The 14656-nt window shown below is 43.0% G+C and overlaps 1 protein-coding gene across 10 annotated transcripts in view; it reads right to left on the bottom strand.

Annotated features, from left to right (window-relative positions):
* ofcc1 (orofacial cleft 1 candidate 1) overlaps window positions 1-1715 on the bottom strand; it is a 342172-nt gene extending 340457 nt beyond the window's left edge. For 8 of the 10 annotated variants that reach the window (XM_055634782.1, XM_055634784.1, XM_055634781.1 and 5 more), the window contains exon 1: window positions 1359-1715. In XM_055634782.1, the coding sequence (XP_055490757.1) occupies window positions 1359-1430 (72 nt within the window). In that variant the 5' untranslated portion in view covers window positions 1431-1715. The remainder of the gene's footprint in view (window positions 1-1358) is intronic. The other 2 variants (XM_055634783.1, XM_055634786.1) reach the window with 2 other exon arrangements.
* Between the last annotated feature and the right edge of the window lie 12941 nt (window positions 1716-14656).

The following is a 14656-nucleotide window of genomic DNA, read 5'->3' as shown; positions in this document are numbered from 1 at the left end:
ATATCCCTGGAGAGTGGAACACAGAGACCTACAGGTGCAGGTATTCCCTGAAAGTGATGACACAGGTGGAAGGGGTGGTAAAAAAGACATTTGGCACACTTGCCTTTTTTGGTCACAGCATTCAGTACAGGTGTTGAGATGTCATGTTAAAACTGTAGAATTAATAGGCGAGACCAACTAAGGATATTGTGTGTAATTGTGGTGACCCAGCTATGGAAGAAGGTCATTATGCTGGAAAGGATATAAAAAAAATATTAAATTCACAAGATTTTTACCATGACTGGAGGACTTGAATTATAAGGAAAGACTGGTTAGGCTGGGAACTTTTTTCCCTGGAGCATAGGAAGTTGAGGGATGACCTTACATAAGTAAACAATATCATGAGAGGCATAGATAAGGTGAATGGTCACTGTCTATTCCCTGGGGTAGAGGAGTCTAAAACCTGTGGGCATGTGTTTAAAGTGAGACAAGGAAGACTAAAAAGGATTTAAAACCAGCTGCCAGAAGAAGCTGTAGAGGCAGGTAAAATTGTAACGCCTAAAGTTATTTTGACAAGTACATGGATAGGAAAGGTTTCGAGGGATATGGGCCAAAGGCAGGCAAATGGGACTGGCTTAGAGAGACATCTTGTTTGACATGAACGATTTGGGCCGAAAAACGTGTTCCTGCGCTCTATGCCGCTATTATAACGATTAAACAATTATTAAAGATTAGCCAATCTCTATCAATGAATTAAGAATAAAGAAACAGCTCTGACAGTGAACTGAACGACAAAATAATAAGTACAAATGATTCTTCAGCACACAAGACAGATAAATTCTATATAGATTTTCAAAGTTTGAAGAATGTAAAACACGATGATGCACAAACTGTATATTACTGGGAAATCTCACTTGTAGGATGGTTGAGATATTCTTTGAAGTGTTTCCTGTCTGACTTTTATTCCTTTTATTCCTATTATAAAAGGTCAGTCCAAACGTACTTCGAAGCGGCGGGTTATTTTTTTAAAGGAATTACAAGAGCAATTTAGATGCCTATATATTGTTGGGAGGTGGTGGGGGTGTTAATATTGAGGCGAAAGGTGTTAATATTGAGGCGAAAGACGCCACAATATGCCGTCCAGTCGTTCTTGTGCAATTAGTCCCGGATCACCTCGACCCTATCATTGAGCTAATTTTTTTGCCACTTTCCTCTTATGCACAAATGCAATTCACCCCCTTCCTCAACAATGCAACTGCACGGTCAAACAGCTGCACTTGAAGAGTCTGCATATTGAATCGAGAATTAGCAGATTTAAAAAAAAAAATCAAGTGCGAGTGAGAATTGTGCATTAAAGAAACATGAAGGCCGTTACTTACCAGGGCTTTTAACTTTGATAAAACAATGCTCTCCCGGATATATCGAATTAAAAATAAAGCGCAAACTTGCATTTGTTGCAGCAATGTTTGTGTTTCTCACCTGGGTGGCGCGAGACTGGGAACTTGACCCGGGTCCTAGCGCTGACTTTGTTGCTCTGAGCAACCCGACAACCATGACGCCACCACTCCATAAGCCAAGGGATCCTGTTACAGACAGTAGACAGTTGCCCGTGGCGGATGAGAGAAAGAGAGAATCAGCACCCAATGCATGACAGGTAAGAGAAAGGATTCAGCAGCTGTGCTTGAAATCCTCCCACAGGTGAGAGGATGGGTGGCTTGGTTTCTTTTGACAGGGTAGGTATGTGGGAAAGACTGCATTCAGTACCAGTGCATCATGGTATCCTGTGGCGGGAGAGTCCACACCAATGTAACATCTGACAGTTGAGGGGAGTGGAGGCAAAGAGTCAAGAGTCAATTTAATTGTCATTTGGACCCCTTGAGGTCCAAACGAAATGCCGTTTCTGCAGCCATACATTACAACAAATAGACCCCAGACACAACATGATTTACATTTTACATAAACATCCATCACATTGCTGTGATGGAAGGCCAACAAAAACTTATGTCTTCATTACCAGTCCATGATATATTTTAATAGATGTGTAAGAGAAAATGCACTCGGCACCAGAGCACCACAGGATACCATGCATTGGTACTGAATGCATGTTGCCACTGTCAGGAAATCCCAAGAATTAGAGACTACCACACTTATTTTCTCACCTGTCTAGGGGAAATTATGCACTGGTGCCAAGTGCAGTCTCTTCCATGTACCTGTCCTGGCAAAAGACAGTGATGCATTCAGCAGCAATGCATGATATCTTCTGACAGATCTCGATTTAGGCCTGAGCTATGTGGAGAGGTGGAACAGGCTAGGATTTCATTCAGGAGGAGGATGGTGATTTTACGGAGATGTATACAATCATGAAAGGATTAGATAAGGTAAATGCAATTTTATACCCATATTACATAGGTTTAAGATGGGGGAGGGGGTTGAGAAGGATTTAATGGGAACCCAAGAGGCAATTTTTTTTACACAAATGATGATGGGTATATGGAACAAACTGCCAGAGGAGGTAGTAGAGGCAAGTACTATCACAACGTTTAAAAAACATTCGGACAGGCAAATTGATAGGATAATTCTGGAGGGATACAGGCCAACAGCAGGCAGGTGGGACTAGTGTAGGTAGGGCACGTTAGTCAGCATGGGAAAGTTGGGCCGAAGGGCCTATTTCCACACTGTATGACTCTAAGACTCTGGAGGGTGGCATACAGAATAGTGAAAGGCTTGGATAGAGCGGATGTGGAGAGGATGTTTCCACTAGTGGGAGAGTCTAGGACTAGAGGTCATAGCCTCAGAATTAAAGGACTTTTTTTTAGGAAGGAGAAGAGGAGAAATTTCTTTAGTCAGAGGATGGCGAATTTGTGGAACTCTTTGCCACAAATTGGTTGAACAAGTAGGGCTGGTTGAACAAGTTAGGGCTTTATTCTTTGGAGCGCAGAAGGTTAAGGGGGGACTTGATAGAGGTTTTTTAAATAATGAGAGGGATAGACAGAGTTGACGTGGAAAAGCTTTTCCCACTGAGAGTAGGGAAATTCAAACAAGGGGACATGACTTGAGAATTAAGGGACTGAGTTTAGGGGTAACATGAGGGGGAACTTATTTACTCAGAGAGTGGTGGCTGTGTGGAATGAGCTTCCAGTGAAGGTGGTTGAGGCAGGTTCGTTTTTATCATTTAAAAATAAATTGGATAGTTATATGGATGGGAAGGGAGTGGAGGGTTATGGTCTGAGCGCAGGTATATGGGACATGGGGAGATTATGTGTTCAGCACGGACTAGAAGGGTCGAGATGGCCTGTTTCCGTGCTGTAATTGTTATATGGTTAAAAGACTGTGGAGGCCAAGACAGTAGATATTTTTAAGGCGGAGATAATTTTTTGATTAGTATGGGTGTCGGAGGTTATGGGGAGAGGGCAGGATGGAGAGATAGATCAGCCATGAATGAATAGCGGAGTAGACCTGATGGGCCGAATGGCCTAATTCTGCTCCTATCTCTATTGACCTCATGACCATTCTGTACCAAGGCATAGTGTGCTGTTCAACAGATGATAGAGAGAGAGAGTTACTTCAGCACAAGTACTTAGTATCCTCTAGCAAATGAAAGTTGGAGAATGTATGTGTTTATGGTGTGTTCTGGCAAGAGAGAGAACGTGTTCATCACATTATCACCTGACAGTGGAAAAAGGCAGAATGCTTTCTGCAACGTGCTTAGTATCTTCTGACAATTGAGATAGACGGGCGTGGTTGGGGATAAACCTGAAGTGAGTTAATTCCATTCAGCTTATGTTCTTTAGCTCTAGACTCGCCAACCAGGGCAAACAACTTTTTCACAAATGCTGTGTCAATCCTTCCATAACATTAAAGGTCTGCCACAAGGCAGACTGCTCTGATGTACCAAACATTAGTGCTACCCGAACAGGGTCGAATAAAGCACTTCCCAACAACAGCCTGACAAATCCTTCCCCAGCTTAACCATTGGAAAGTATTTAAAAAATAATGTTAGATTTTCAATCAGCTCCTGCCATCTTTTCAAGGGCCGATAAGGAAACAGCCAGGATTATTCAGTCTCATTAAAACAATTCAGAACTGCAAACACATGCTCTTCAAAACTAAATCTGCATGGTAGCCCCAAAGGGCCCAATAACAGAGAGTTTGATTCCTTGAAGCAAAAACACATAAAATGTCCAAGAACCACATGATTTCAGGAAATAGCTTGAAGTGTAATCAGGAAAAGATGGGACTTAATTCATAAAACAAAGCACCGCAAAAACTCTCCTATGCATCTGAACCAGTAATAATATGGCTTAAGGAAAGCATTAATATACACAACTTCAGAGTTTTTAAAACAATGACCCAAAACTTGCAAATAAATCTGAATGGTTTTGTACTCAACCATCAACATATTTTGTCTTAAATGGAAACAAGCCTAAGAATTCCATACAAAGTGCAGTTGTCCTAACTACATTTGGCAGAAGAGAGCTTTTTATCACCAAGGAGCCCAGCAGCAAAATCCTACCTTAGGTGAATGAAAACAGAAAATGCTGGTAATATTCATAATTCCAGGCTGTGTCGGTGGGAAGAGAAACAGAGTTAAAATTTCAGGCCAAGGATATAGTATCATAGATGAGTTTATCCAGCAATTTTGTGTACCTTCGTGTATCTTCCAGCATCTGCAGTTCCTTCTTGAACACTAGTATCTAGAACAGTTCGGCACAGAAATAGGCCTTCTGGCCCCATAATGAATGTTGCAAAAATAAACCTGTTAAATTAATCTCCACTGCCTGCCTATCCAAAACTATTGTTGATGCCATTATTCTATAGATAATGTTGATTTACAGAGTGACTCTGTAACTCCCTGAAAGTGGCACCACAAGTAGATAGAGTGGTAAAGAAGACATATATATGGTTTGTTTTATAAGTCGGGGCATTGATTCTAAGAGTCAGGAAGTCACGATGGAGTTTTATAGGATTGTGGTTAGGCCACATTTTGGAGTATTGCATGCAGTTCTGGTCTCCCCATTATAGGAAGAGTGGAGGCTTTGTAAATGGTACAGAAGAGTTTTGCCGGAATGATGCCTAGATTAGAGGGTATTGGCTACGGAGAGAGGCTGGACAAACGGAGGAAGGGCAGAGGTTGTGGGGAGACCTGATAGAAGTTTATAAAATGACGATAGGCGTAGTTAGCATAGGAAGTCAGAATGCTTTTCCCAGGATGGAAATATCAAATACTAGAGGGCATAGCTTTAAGGTGAGAGGGGCTAAATTTAAAGGAGATGTGCGGGGCAAGTTCTACAACACAGAGGGTGGTGCTTGTCTGGAATGGATGGTTGTTGAGGCATGTATGGTAGTGGCATTTAAGAGACCTTTGGATGGGCATGTGAATATGCAGGGAATGGAGGGATATGAATTATCTACAGCCAGATGAGTTGTTCGTGGTATCATGTTCGGCACAGATATTGTAGGTCAAAGGGCCTGGTCTTGTCCTGTACTATTCCATGTCCTTTATTCTATATTTCTACTTCTGCCACCACACCAGGCAACATGTTCCAGGAACCTTTCACTATGTGTGTAAAGACTTGGCCCACGCATCTCTTTTAAACTTTCCCACTATCCCGTCTAGTCTTTGCTATATCCACCTTGGGAAAAGGGTTCTGATGTGCTGAATGCCCCAATGCCCACTCTTCCTCTCCTTCTCCATATAGAAACATAGAAATTAGGTGCAGGAGTAGGCCATTCGGCCCTTCGAGCCTGCACCGCCATTCAATATGATCATTGCTGATCATCCAGCTCAGTATCCCGTACCGGCCTTCTCTCCATATTCCCTCATCCCTTTAGCCACAACAGCCACATCTAACTCCCTCTTAAATATAGCCAATGAACTGTGGCCTCAACTACCTTCTGTGGCAGAGAATTCCACAGATTCACCACTCTCTGTGTGCAAAAGTTCTCCTCATCTCAGCCCTAAAGGATTTCCCCTTATTCTTAAACTGTGACCCCTTGGCCTGGACTTCCCCAACATCGGGAACAATCTTCCTGCATCTAGCCTGTCCAACCCCTTAAGAATTTTGTAAGTTTTGTATAGATCCCCTCTCAATCTCCTAAAGAGAGAGTATAAACCAAGTCATACCAGTCTTCTCCGTAAGACAGTCCTGACATCCCAGGAATCAGTCTGGTGAACCGTCTCTGCACTCCTCTATGGCAATAATGTCCTTCAAGATTTGGAGACCAAAACTGCACGCAATACTCCAGGTGTGGCCCCACCAAGACCCTGTACAACTGCAGTAGAACCTCCCTGCTCCTATACTCAAATCCTTTTGCTATGAAAGCTAACATACCATTCGCTTTCTTTACTGCCTGCTGCACCTGCATGCCTACTTTCAATGACTGGTGTACCATGACACCCAGGTCTCGCTGCATCTCCCCCTTTCCCAATCGGCCACCACTGGGGCCCTGGGGGCCTGGTTCCAAATATCTCACTCCGCTCACTGGGCCCCTGGTTCCCACTCTCTCACTCCACACCCTCGGGGCCCAAACCCTACCCTCCCTCCACACACCGCATTCCCTCACTTCCCGCACATTGGAAGCCTTATTCCCACTCTCCCTCTGCACACACTGGGTCCCTGGTTCCCACTACTGGGACACTGGTTCCGGTTATTGTTGGATCTTTCTGGGTTTTTTTCTGCATTGCAGCAGTCTGGAACTTGAGAAGTATTTCACTAGCTATGTAGCTGCCTTGCAACTTTCTGCAGTTGTTTCTGTGAGGGGGCCAGCCTTTTGAGGCAGCGACTGTGATAGATCCCCTCGATGGACGGGAGATCAGAGCCGATGATGGACTGGGCAGTGTTTACCACTTTTTGTATTCTATTCCGCTCCAGGGCACTCAAGTTTCCGAACCAAGCCACGATGCAACCAGTCAGCATGCTCTCCACTGTACACCTGTAGAAGTTAGAGAGAGTCCTCCTTGACATACCGACTCTCCGTAATCTTCACAGTTGAACAGAGGCGACTATGTGCTTTCTTTAGGATTGCATCAATGTTCTCTGGACCAGGAAAACCTTCAGAGATGTGCACGCCCAGGAATTTGAATAATTCCATGGGTAGATTCTGGGATCCTCCCCCTTCCAAAGTTCACAATCAGTTCCTTGGATTAGCGTGTTGGTGTTGAGGTCCAGGTCATTGTGCTGGCACCATTTGGTCAGTCGGTCGATCTCACTTCTGTATCTGACTCGTCCCCATCAGTGATACGTCCCACAACAGTGGTATCATCCGCGAATTTGATGATGGAGTTTGCACTATGACCGGCTACGCAGTCATGTGTATAGAGTGAGTACAGCAGGGGGCTAAGCACGACTGGAAAAATCAGGTTGGCACTGGACCCCAAGAAAGGGAGTTTATAAAGTGCCTCTGTGATGGATTCTTAGAGCAACTTGTACTGGAGCCTACCAGGGAGAAGGTAATTCTGGATTTAGTGTTGTGTAATGAACTGGATTGAATAAGGGGACTTGAGGTTAAGGAGCCAGTAGGAGGTAGTGACCATAATATGATACATTTTAATCTACAAATTGAGAGGGAGAAATGTAAATTGGAGGTGTCAGTATTACAGTTGAACAAATGGGACTATGGAGCCATGAGGAAGGAGCTGGCCAAAGTTAACTGGAAAGATAACCTAGCAGGGATGACACTGGAACAATAATGACGGGTATTTCTGGGAATAATTCAGAAGGTGCAGGATCAGTTCATTCCAAAGAGGAAAAAAGATTCCAAGGGGAGTAGGAGAAACCGTGGCTGACAAGGGAAGTCAGGGACAGTATAAAAATAAAAGAGAAGTATAACATAGCAAAGATGAGCGGGAAGCCAGAGGATTGGGAAACTTTAAAAGAGCAACAGAAGATAATTAAAAAGGCAATAGGGGGAGAAAAGATGAGGTAAGCTAGCCAAGAATATAAAGGAGGATAGTAAAAGCTTCTTTAGGTAGGTGAAGAGGAAAGAATTAGTTAAGACTAAAGTTTGGCCTTTGAAGACTGAAACAGGTGAATTTATTATAGGGAACAAGGAAATGGCAGACGAGTTTAACAGGTACTTTGGATCTGTCTTCACGAAGGAAGACACAAACAATCTCCCTGATGTACTAGTGGCCAGAGGATTATGGAAGTTATAAACAAGTTACTTATTTTTACTTTTGTATTCTTAATAAATACATTTGTATCTTTGTGTGTAAACTTATAAACTAATATGTAACAGTATAAAATGGTGTGTGTAACAGTACAAAATGGTGTAGTCTAACCTTGGCTTTAGCTGAAACATAGCTGGGAAATTAAAAGCAACAGTTTGGAATTTCAGGGCGACGAGAGAGGAAGAGATATGGGGGGAAATGTAAAGACTGAACCAAGGTCGGATGTTAATGGTGGCGAGACAGAGAACACTAGAATCAAAGACAGATTGATGCAAAGGAGTACAGCATGAAAGATAATGTAGCAGAGATAAGGCTGAAAGAGTGTAATAAAAAGCTGCTTGTTTCTGTGGATCGGAGAGCAATTAGAGAGTGGACAGGTGGTGTCATCTCTGAATGTTCCAGCCGAATATTTGCAAATAAAGGCTTTTCGTCTTCTTGAAGAATTCTCCGTGTCTGTGTCATCTTATCCAAACATCGAGTCTTAAAACCATGACAAAATCACGGGTGACTGTGGAACTGAAGGAAATTCACATTAGGCAGGAAACGGTCTTGGGTAGCCTGATGGGACTGAGGGCTGATAAATCCCCAGGGCCTGATGGTCTGCATCCCAGGGTACATAAGGAAGTGGCCCTAGAAATTGCGGATGCATTGGTGATAATTTTCCAATGTTCTATAGATTCAGGATCCGTTCCTGTGGATTGGAGGGTAGTGAATGTTATCCCACTTTTTTAGAAAGGCGGGAGAGAGAAAACAGAATTATGGACCAGTTAGCCTGACATCAGTGGTGGGGTGATTGATGATGCTGGAGTCAATTATAAAAGATGAAATAGTGGCACATATGGATAGCAGTAGCCAGATCGGTCCAAGTCAGCGTGGATTTTCATAAATCATGCTTGACTAATATTCTGGAATTTTTTTGAGGCTGTAACTAGGAAAATGGACATGGGAGAGCCAGTGGATGTAGTGTACCTGGACTCTCAGAAAGCGTTTGATTATGCCCCACATAGGAGATTAGTGGGCAAAATTAGAGCACTTGGTATTGGGGGTAGGGTACTGACATGGATAGAAAATTGGTTGGCAGACAGGAAACAAAGAGTACTGAATAATGGGTCCCTTTCACATGGCAGGCAGTGACTAGAGGGGTACCGCAAGGCTCAGTGCTGGAGCCGCAGGTTAATTCCCAGAGTAGCGGGATTGTCGTATGTTGATAGAATGAAGTAGTTGGCCTTGTATATTCTGGAATTTGAAATGATGAGACGGGATCTTATTAAGACATATAAGATTACTAATAGTTTGGACACGCTAGAGGCAGGAAACATGTTCCTGACGTGGAAAAGCTTTTCCCACTGAGAGTAGGGAAGATTCAAACAAGGGGACATGACATGAGAATTAAGGGACTGAAGTTTAGGGGTAACATGAGGGGGAACTTCTTTACTCAGAGAGTGGTAGCGAGCTTCCAGTGAAGGTGGTGGAGGCAGGTTCGTTTTTATCATTTAAAAATAAATTGGATAGTTATATGGATGGGAAGGGAATGGAGGGTTATGGTCTGAGACGGTATATGGGACTAGGGGAGATTATGCAGGAAACATGTTCGAGATAGCCTGTTTCCGTGCTGTAATTGTTATATGGTTATATGTTGGGGGAGTGCAGAACCAGGGGCCACAGTTTAAGAATAATGGGTAAGCCGTTTAGAGCGGAGATGAGGAAAAACATTTTCACACAGAGGGTTGTTAATCTGTGGAATTCTCTGCCTCAGAAGGCAGTGGAGGCCAATTCTCTGGATGCTTTCAAGAGAGATTTAGATAGAGCTCTTAAAGAAGGCGGAGCCAGGGCATATGGGGAGAAGGCAGGAACGGGGTGCTGATTGTGGATGATCAGCCATGGTCACTGTGAATAGCGGTGCTGGCTCGAAGGGCCGAATGGCCTACTCCTGTACCTATTGTCTATTGGAAAAATCTGCATAAAGCTCCAAGCTATTTAATAAGTCTCCTGCAAAATCAACATAAAGACATCAAAAGAGGACAGAATTTGGCTTTTCTGTGATTCCTTCCATAGTTAACCTGCCAATGTGACACATTGTGATTCCATGCAGATCATAATGAAGCCATGCACAAAATGATAATGATTTTGGTGGAGGAGCAGAGGAGAAAATTCAGAGGCCCCCAAAAATACTGCCTTAACTATTAAATACATGAAACTAATAAAAAATATAACAAGACACTCACAGGTTACAAAAACACTGTAGGATATATTGCTGTCTTACTTAACAGTATATCTAGCAGATGTTCGCAACAGTGTGCCTGCAAACTACAAAAATACAAGTATTGTTTTATTATTAATGTTAATTTGAATTTATTGAGACAGTTTTTTCATAGCAGTTTTCAGTAAACTGTGTTTACAATGAGTGATTTCATGGAAAAAGACCTTTGTGTTTATATTACCTATTATATAATACAAAGCTGCTTCAGTAGACCCACAAATATCCAAGTAAATTATTTATTACCCAACTTAACAATATTTACAATATTGCCATGAATAATTCAAATCGACTTGCCACATGTTGAATGCAATAAAGACACAAAGCAGAACATAACATTTTGAACAAGATAGGCTGCATGGCATTTGCAAAAAGACAAGATTTACTAAAGTCGAGACTGAAGCCGATTAAACTCCGACTAATTCACAGTGTTCTGCTGGCATTTGGAATTTAATCAGCAATTTATTTTGGCTACAGTAACATAATCCTCAAAGCAAAATTCCATCAAATGATGGGTTACTAAATAGAATCAATGGTGTTATGCAACGGCAATAATTGTAAAGGTAATATATGTGTATTTAACTGCTTCACATGAAAGAGGCGAACTTGTTTCTCAAAGCTATACTTCAAATTGTTTTGAAAGCAGAGTCCAAAAACCTTGTTTTATATTATAGAGCACAAATGAAAAGCATATCCCAATGGAATTCTCAAAATTATCAGGCAATAATATCAAAATATAACGCATGTGGAATATACTGACAAACACTAACCTCAAAAATTGACTATTGAATTTGCAGCAAAGGAAATGGGAAGTGAAAGGGAGGAGCGAAGGGTGGGTAGCAGTCAAAGGAGCAGCGAGATAATAGGTTTAACGTTTAAGAAAGGGTTGCAGATGCTGTTGAGGTAGGAGGTAGTTGAGGCCAGTTCATTGGCTATATTTAGATTGGATATATTTTGATTGGATAGGCTAGGTATATTTAAGAGGGAGTGTCTTTTTTCTTTTTTTCTCTTTTTTGTTTTGTATGGATATATTGACATTTGGTCTGTTCTATTAATTTAATCAAACTCTGTAAAGCACTTTGGTTCAAATACTGGTTTTGTTGAAAAGTGCTATATAAATAAAGATTATTATTATTATTATTATTATTAGATGTGGCCCTTGTGGCTAAAGGGATCAGGGGTTACGGAGAGAAGGCAGGTACAGGATACCGAGTTGGATGATCAGCCATGATCATATTGAATGGCGGTGCAGGCTCGAAGGGCCGAATGGCCTACTCCTGCACCTATTTTCTATGTTCCTATGCTGGAAATATCGAAGGTAAACAAAAACGCTGGCGAAACTCAGTGGGTAAGGCAGCATCTATGGAGCCAACGAACAGGTGACGTTTCGGGTCGAGACCCTTCTTCAGACTGATGTTGGGGTGGGGGGGGCGGGAAAAAGAAAGGAAGAGGCAGAGACCAGTAGGCTTGTGGGAGAGCTGGGAAGGGGGAGGGGAAGGAGGGCCAAAATGGGAAAAAGAGATAGTATGGTTTAGGGGGAAATGTCAGCATGGTTTTATACATGAGTAATCGTGTTTCACAAATTAGATTGTGTTTTCTGAAGAGGTGACCAAGAGGATTCATGAGGGCAAAGCTGTAAATATTGTTAATGTGGACATCGACCAGGTCCCACATGATAAACTGATCTGAAAGGTCAGAACACATGGAATCCAGGGTGAGCTGGATAATTGGATACAAAATTATCTTGCTGGTAAGAGGCAGAGTGTGGAAGTATAGAGTTGTGTTTCTGATTGGAAGCCTGTGACCATAGGGCTGAGTACTGGGTCCTCTATTGTCCATCATATATTAATGATTTGGATGAGAATATAGGTGGCATGATTAGTATATTCACTGATGGCATCAACACTGGTGGTACAGAGGATTCCTGAAGTACATAGTTCCCTGAAAGTGGCAACACAGGTAGATACATTATGAAGAAGGCATGTGGCACGCTTGCCCTCATCAGCCGATGCATTGACTGCAAAAGTTGTGAGTTATGTTACCATCATACAAAAAGTTGGTTATACCGCATTTGCAGAATAGCACGCAAGTCTGATCACCGCACAACAGGAAAGATATGATTAAGCTAGAGAAGGTGCAGAAAAGATTTGCAAAGGTGTTGCCTGGATTGGAGGGTTGGAGTTCTGGGGGGAGATTGGATATTGCGGAGCGGAGCGGGCGATGCCTTGCCCGGGTCGCCGCGCTGGAACTCCGGTGAGCTGAAGACCGCCGATGAACATCGCGGAGCTGCGAGACTGTGGAGCGGCCAGCTGCGGGCGGCGGCGCTGAACTTTACATCGGGAGCCTGGGATCTCGCGACGAGATCGCCAGTGGTGGAGCTCCATCCGGCGCGGCCTTGTTGGCTCGGAAGCCGCGGTCTCCAGTAAGGGAAGCGGCCGTTCCAGGGTTCCCATGCCGCTGAGAGTACTCTCCCGACGCCGGAGCACCATCACCCGGCGAGAACGGCCTGGAAAAACGGGCTTCCGTAAAGGCGACTGTGGAGGCCTCAATGGGCCTGACTGTAGGTGGACATGGGATGGGACTGGGCATTGTGGGAGCCATTGTGGGGGGATGTTTTTATGTTTACATTTATTTATTATTGTTATGTCTGTATTCTTTCTTTATGTGCTGCATGGCAAGAAGCATTTCACTACACCTAGGTGTATGTGACCGATAAAATAGAACCTTTGATAGGCTGGATATATTTTTTCTGGAGCAAAAGAGGCTGAGAGGTGACATGTCAGAGGTATATAAAGGGATGGGAGGAATCTGGTGGAAACCGAAACTCCCGGAGAAAACCCATGAAGTGACAGGGAGAACATATAGACTCCATACAGGGAACACCCGTATTCAGGATTAAATCCAGGTCTCTGGTGCTGTAAGGCAGAAAGTCTACTGCTGTGCCACTGGGCCACCCTATAAAGTTTTTGACTGTGCAGCAAGAACCAGATATTTTTAAATGTGATGATGCTAATTTGAAAGCATCAGCTAAATACAGGGCCCCTATTCTTCCTTAAGGTATTGCAGTGAGATCCCTTAACCCCAACCAAAAGTACAGATAAATCATCAGCTTACGCTGAATTGCAACCGTCCCTCGAGCAATTAGAAGATTCCATCGTTCACCTGCAAGGCCCACTTAAATATTTTACAAATGTTAAATGCACAAAAGTAGCAATGTATCCTTGAATATATTTCAGAATGAAGAGTGGTAACAATGTTCTTCCCACACATGCCCATATTTATTCAGCTTGTCGACTGTCTTGGATTTATATCTCCTAAGTAACCAATGCATGCAAACTATCATCAGTAAACATTTTAATTGGTCCTATTAGGATTCTCCTGAGGACAGGCCCTTCTCTCTTTATCTTTCTCCCTCCCTCTCCACCATCTCTCCCTCTCCCACCCTCTCCCCTTGGCTCAGATACCTCGCATACAAATCAGCTGACTCAATCGACCTTACATCAAGATGAATAGGAGAGAAAGGGCACAGGCTAGTGTTAGATACTAACAAGCCAGCTCAGGCGAGTGAGTGCATCTGCTCAACAGAGCAGGTGTAAATCTACATAGACCACAGGAAAGCAATTTTAATTGAACAGTAAAGTATTACCGCTTAAATTATCAACTCAGCCCAATGTTGCCATGAGGCCAGGTTAGTGAAATACGGTTTCTACTGAATGTGTATTGCTTTTGCACTATGCCTAATCCATCACCGGCTCTGACCTCCCCACCATCGAAGGGATCTATCGCAGTCGCTGCCTCAAAAAGGCAGCCAACATCATCAAAGACCCACACCATCCTGGCCACACACTCATCTCTCCGTTGCCATCGGGAAGAAGGTACAGGAGCCTGAAATCTGTAACATCCAGGTTCAGGAACAGCTTCTTCCCCACAGCCATCAGACTATTAAACACGACATCAAATAAGCTCTGAACAATAACAGTCTATTATTCTTATTGCACTTTATCTTTCATTTATTGTGTACATGTGTTCATGGCCTATGGTCTATAGACACACTGAACTTTTATCTCCCGTTCTATATTATGTTTACATATTCTGTTGTGCTGCAGCAAGTCCTTTCATTGTCCTATCTAGGACACATGACAATAAACTCTCTTGACTCTCGACTCTTGAAATATCGTAAGTCGAAGCATCGTAAGTCAAGGAGTATCTGTAATCTGTAATCACCAGAGGGCACGCTTACAGACAGACCC

The sequence above is a fragment of the Leucoraja erinacea genome, chromosome 4 (genome assembly GCF_028641065.1).
Source record: "Leucoraja erinacea ecotype New England chromosome 4, Leri_hhj_1, whole genome shotgun sequence".
Taxonomy (NCBI): Eukaryota; Metazoa; Chordata; class Chondrichthyes; order Rajiformes; family Rajidae; genus Leucoraja; species Leucoraja erinaceus.
Note: the sequence above shows the minus strand (reverse complement) of the source record. Positions and strands in the feature narration are given on the sequence as shown.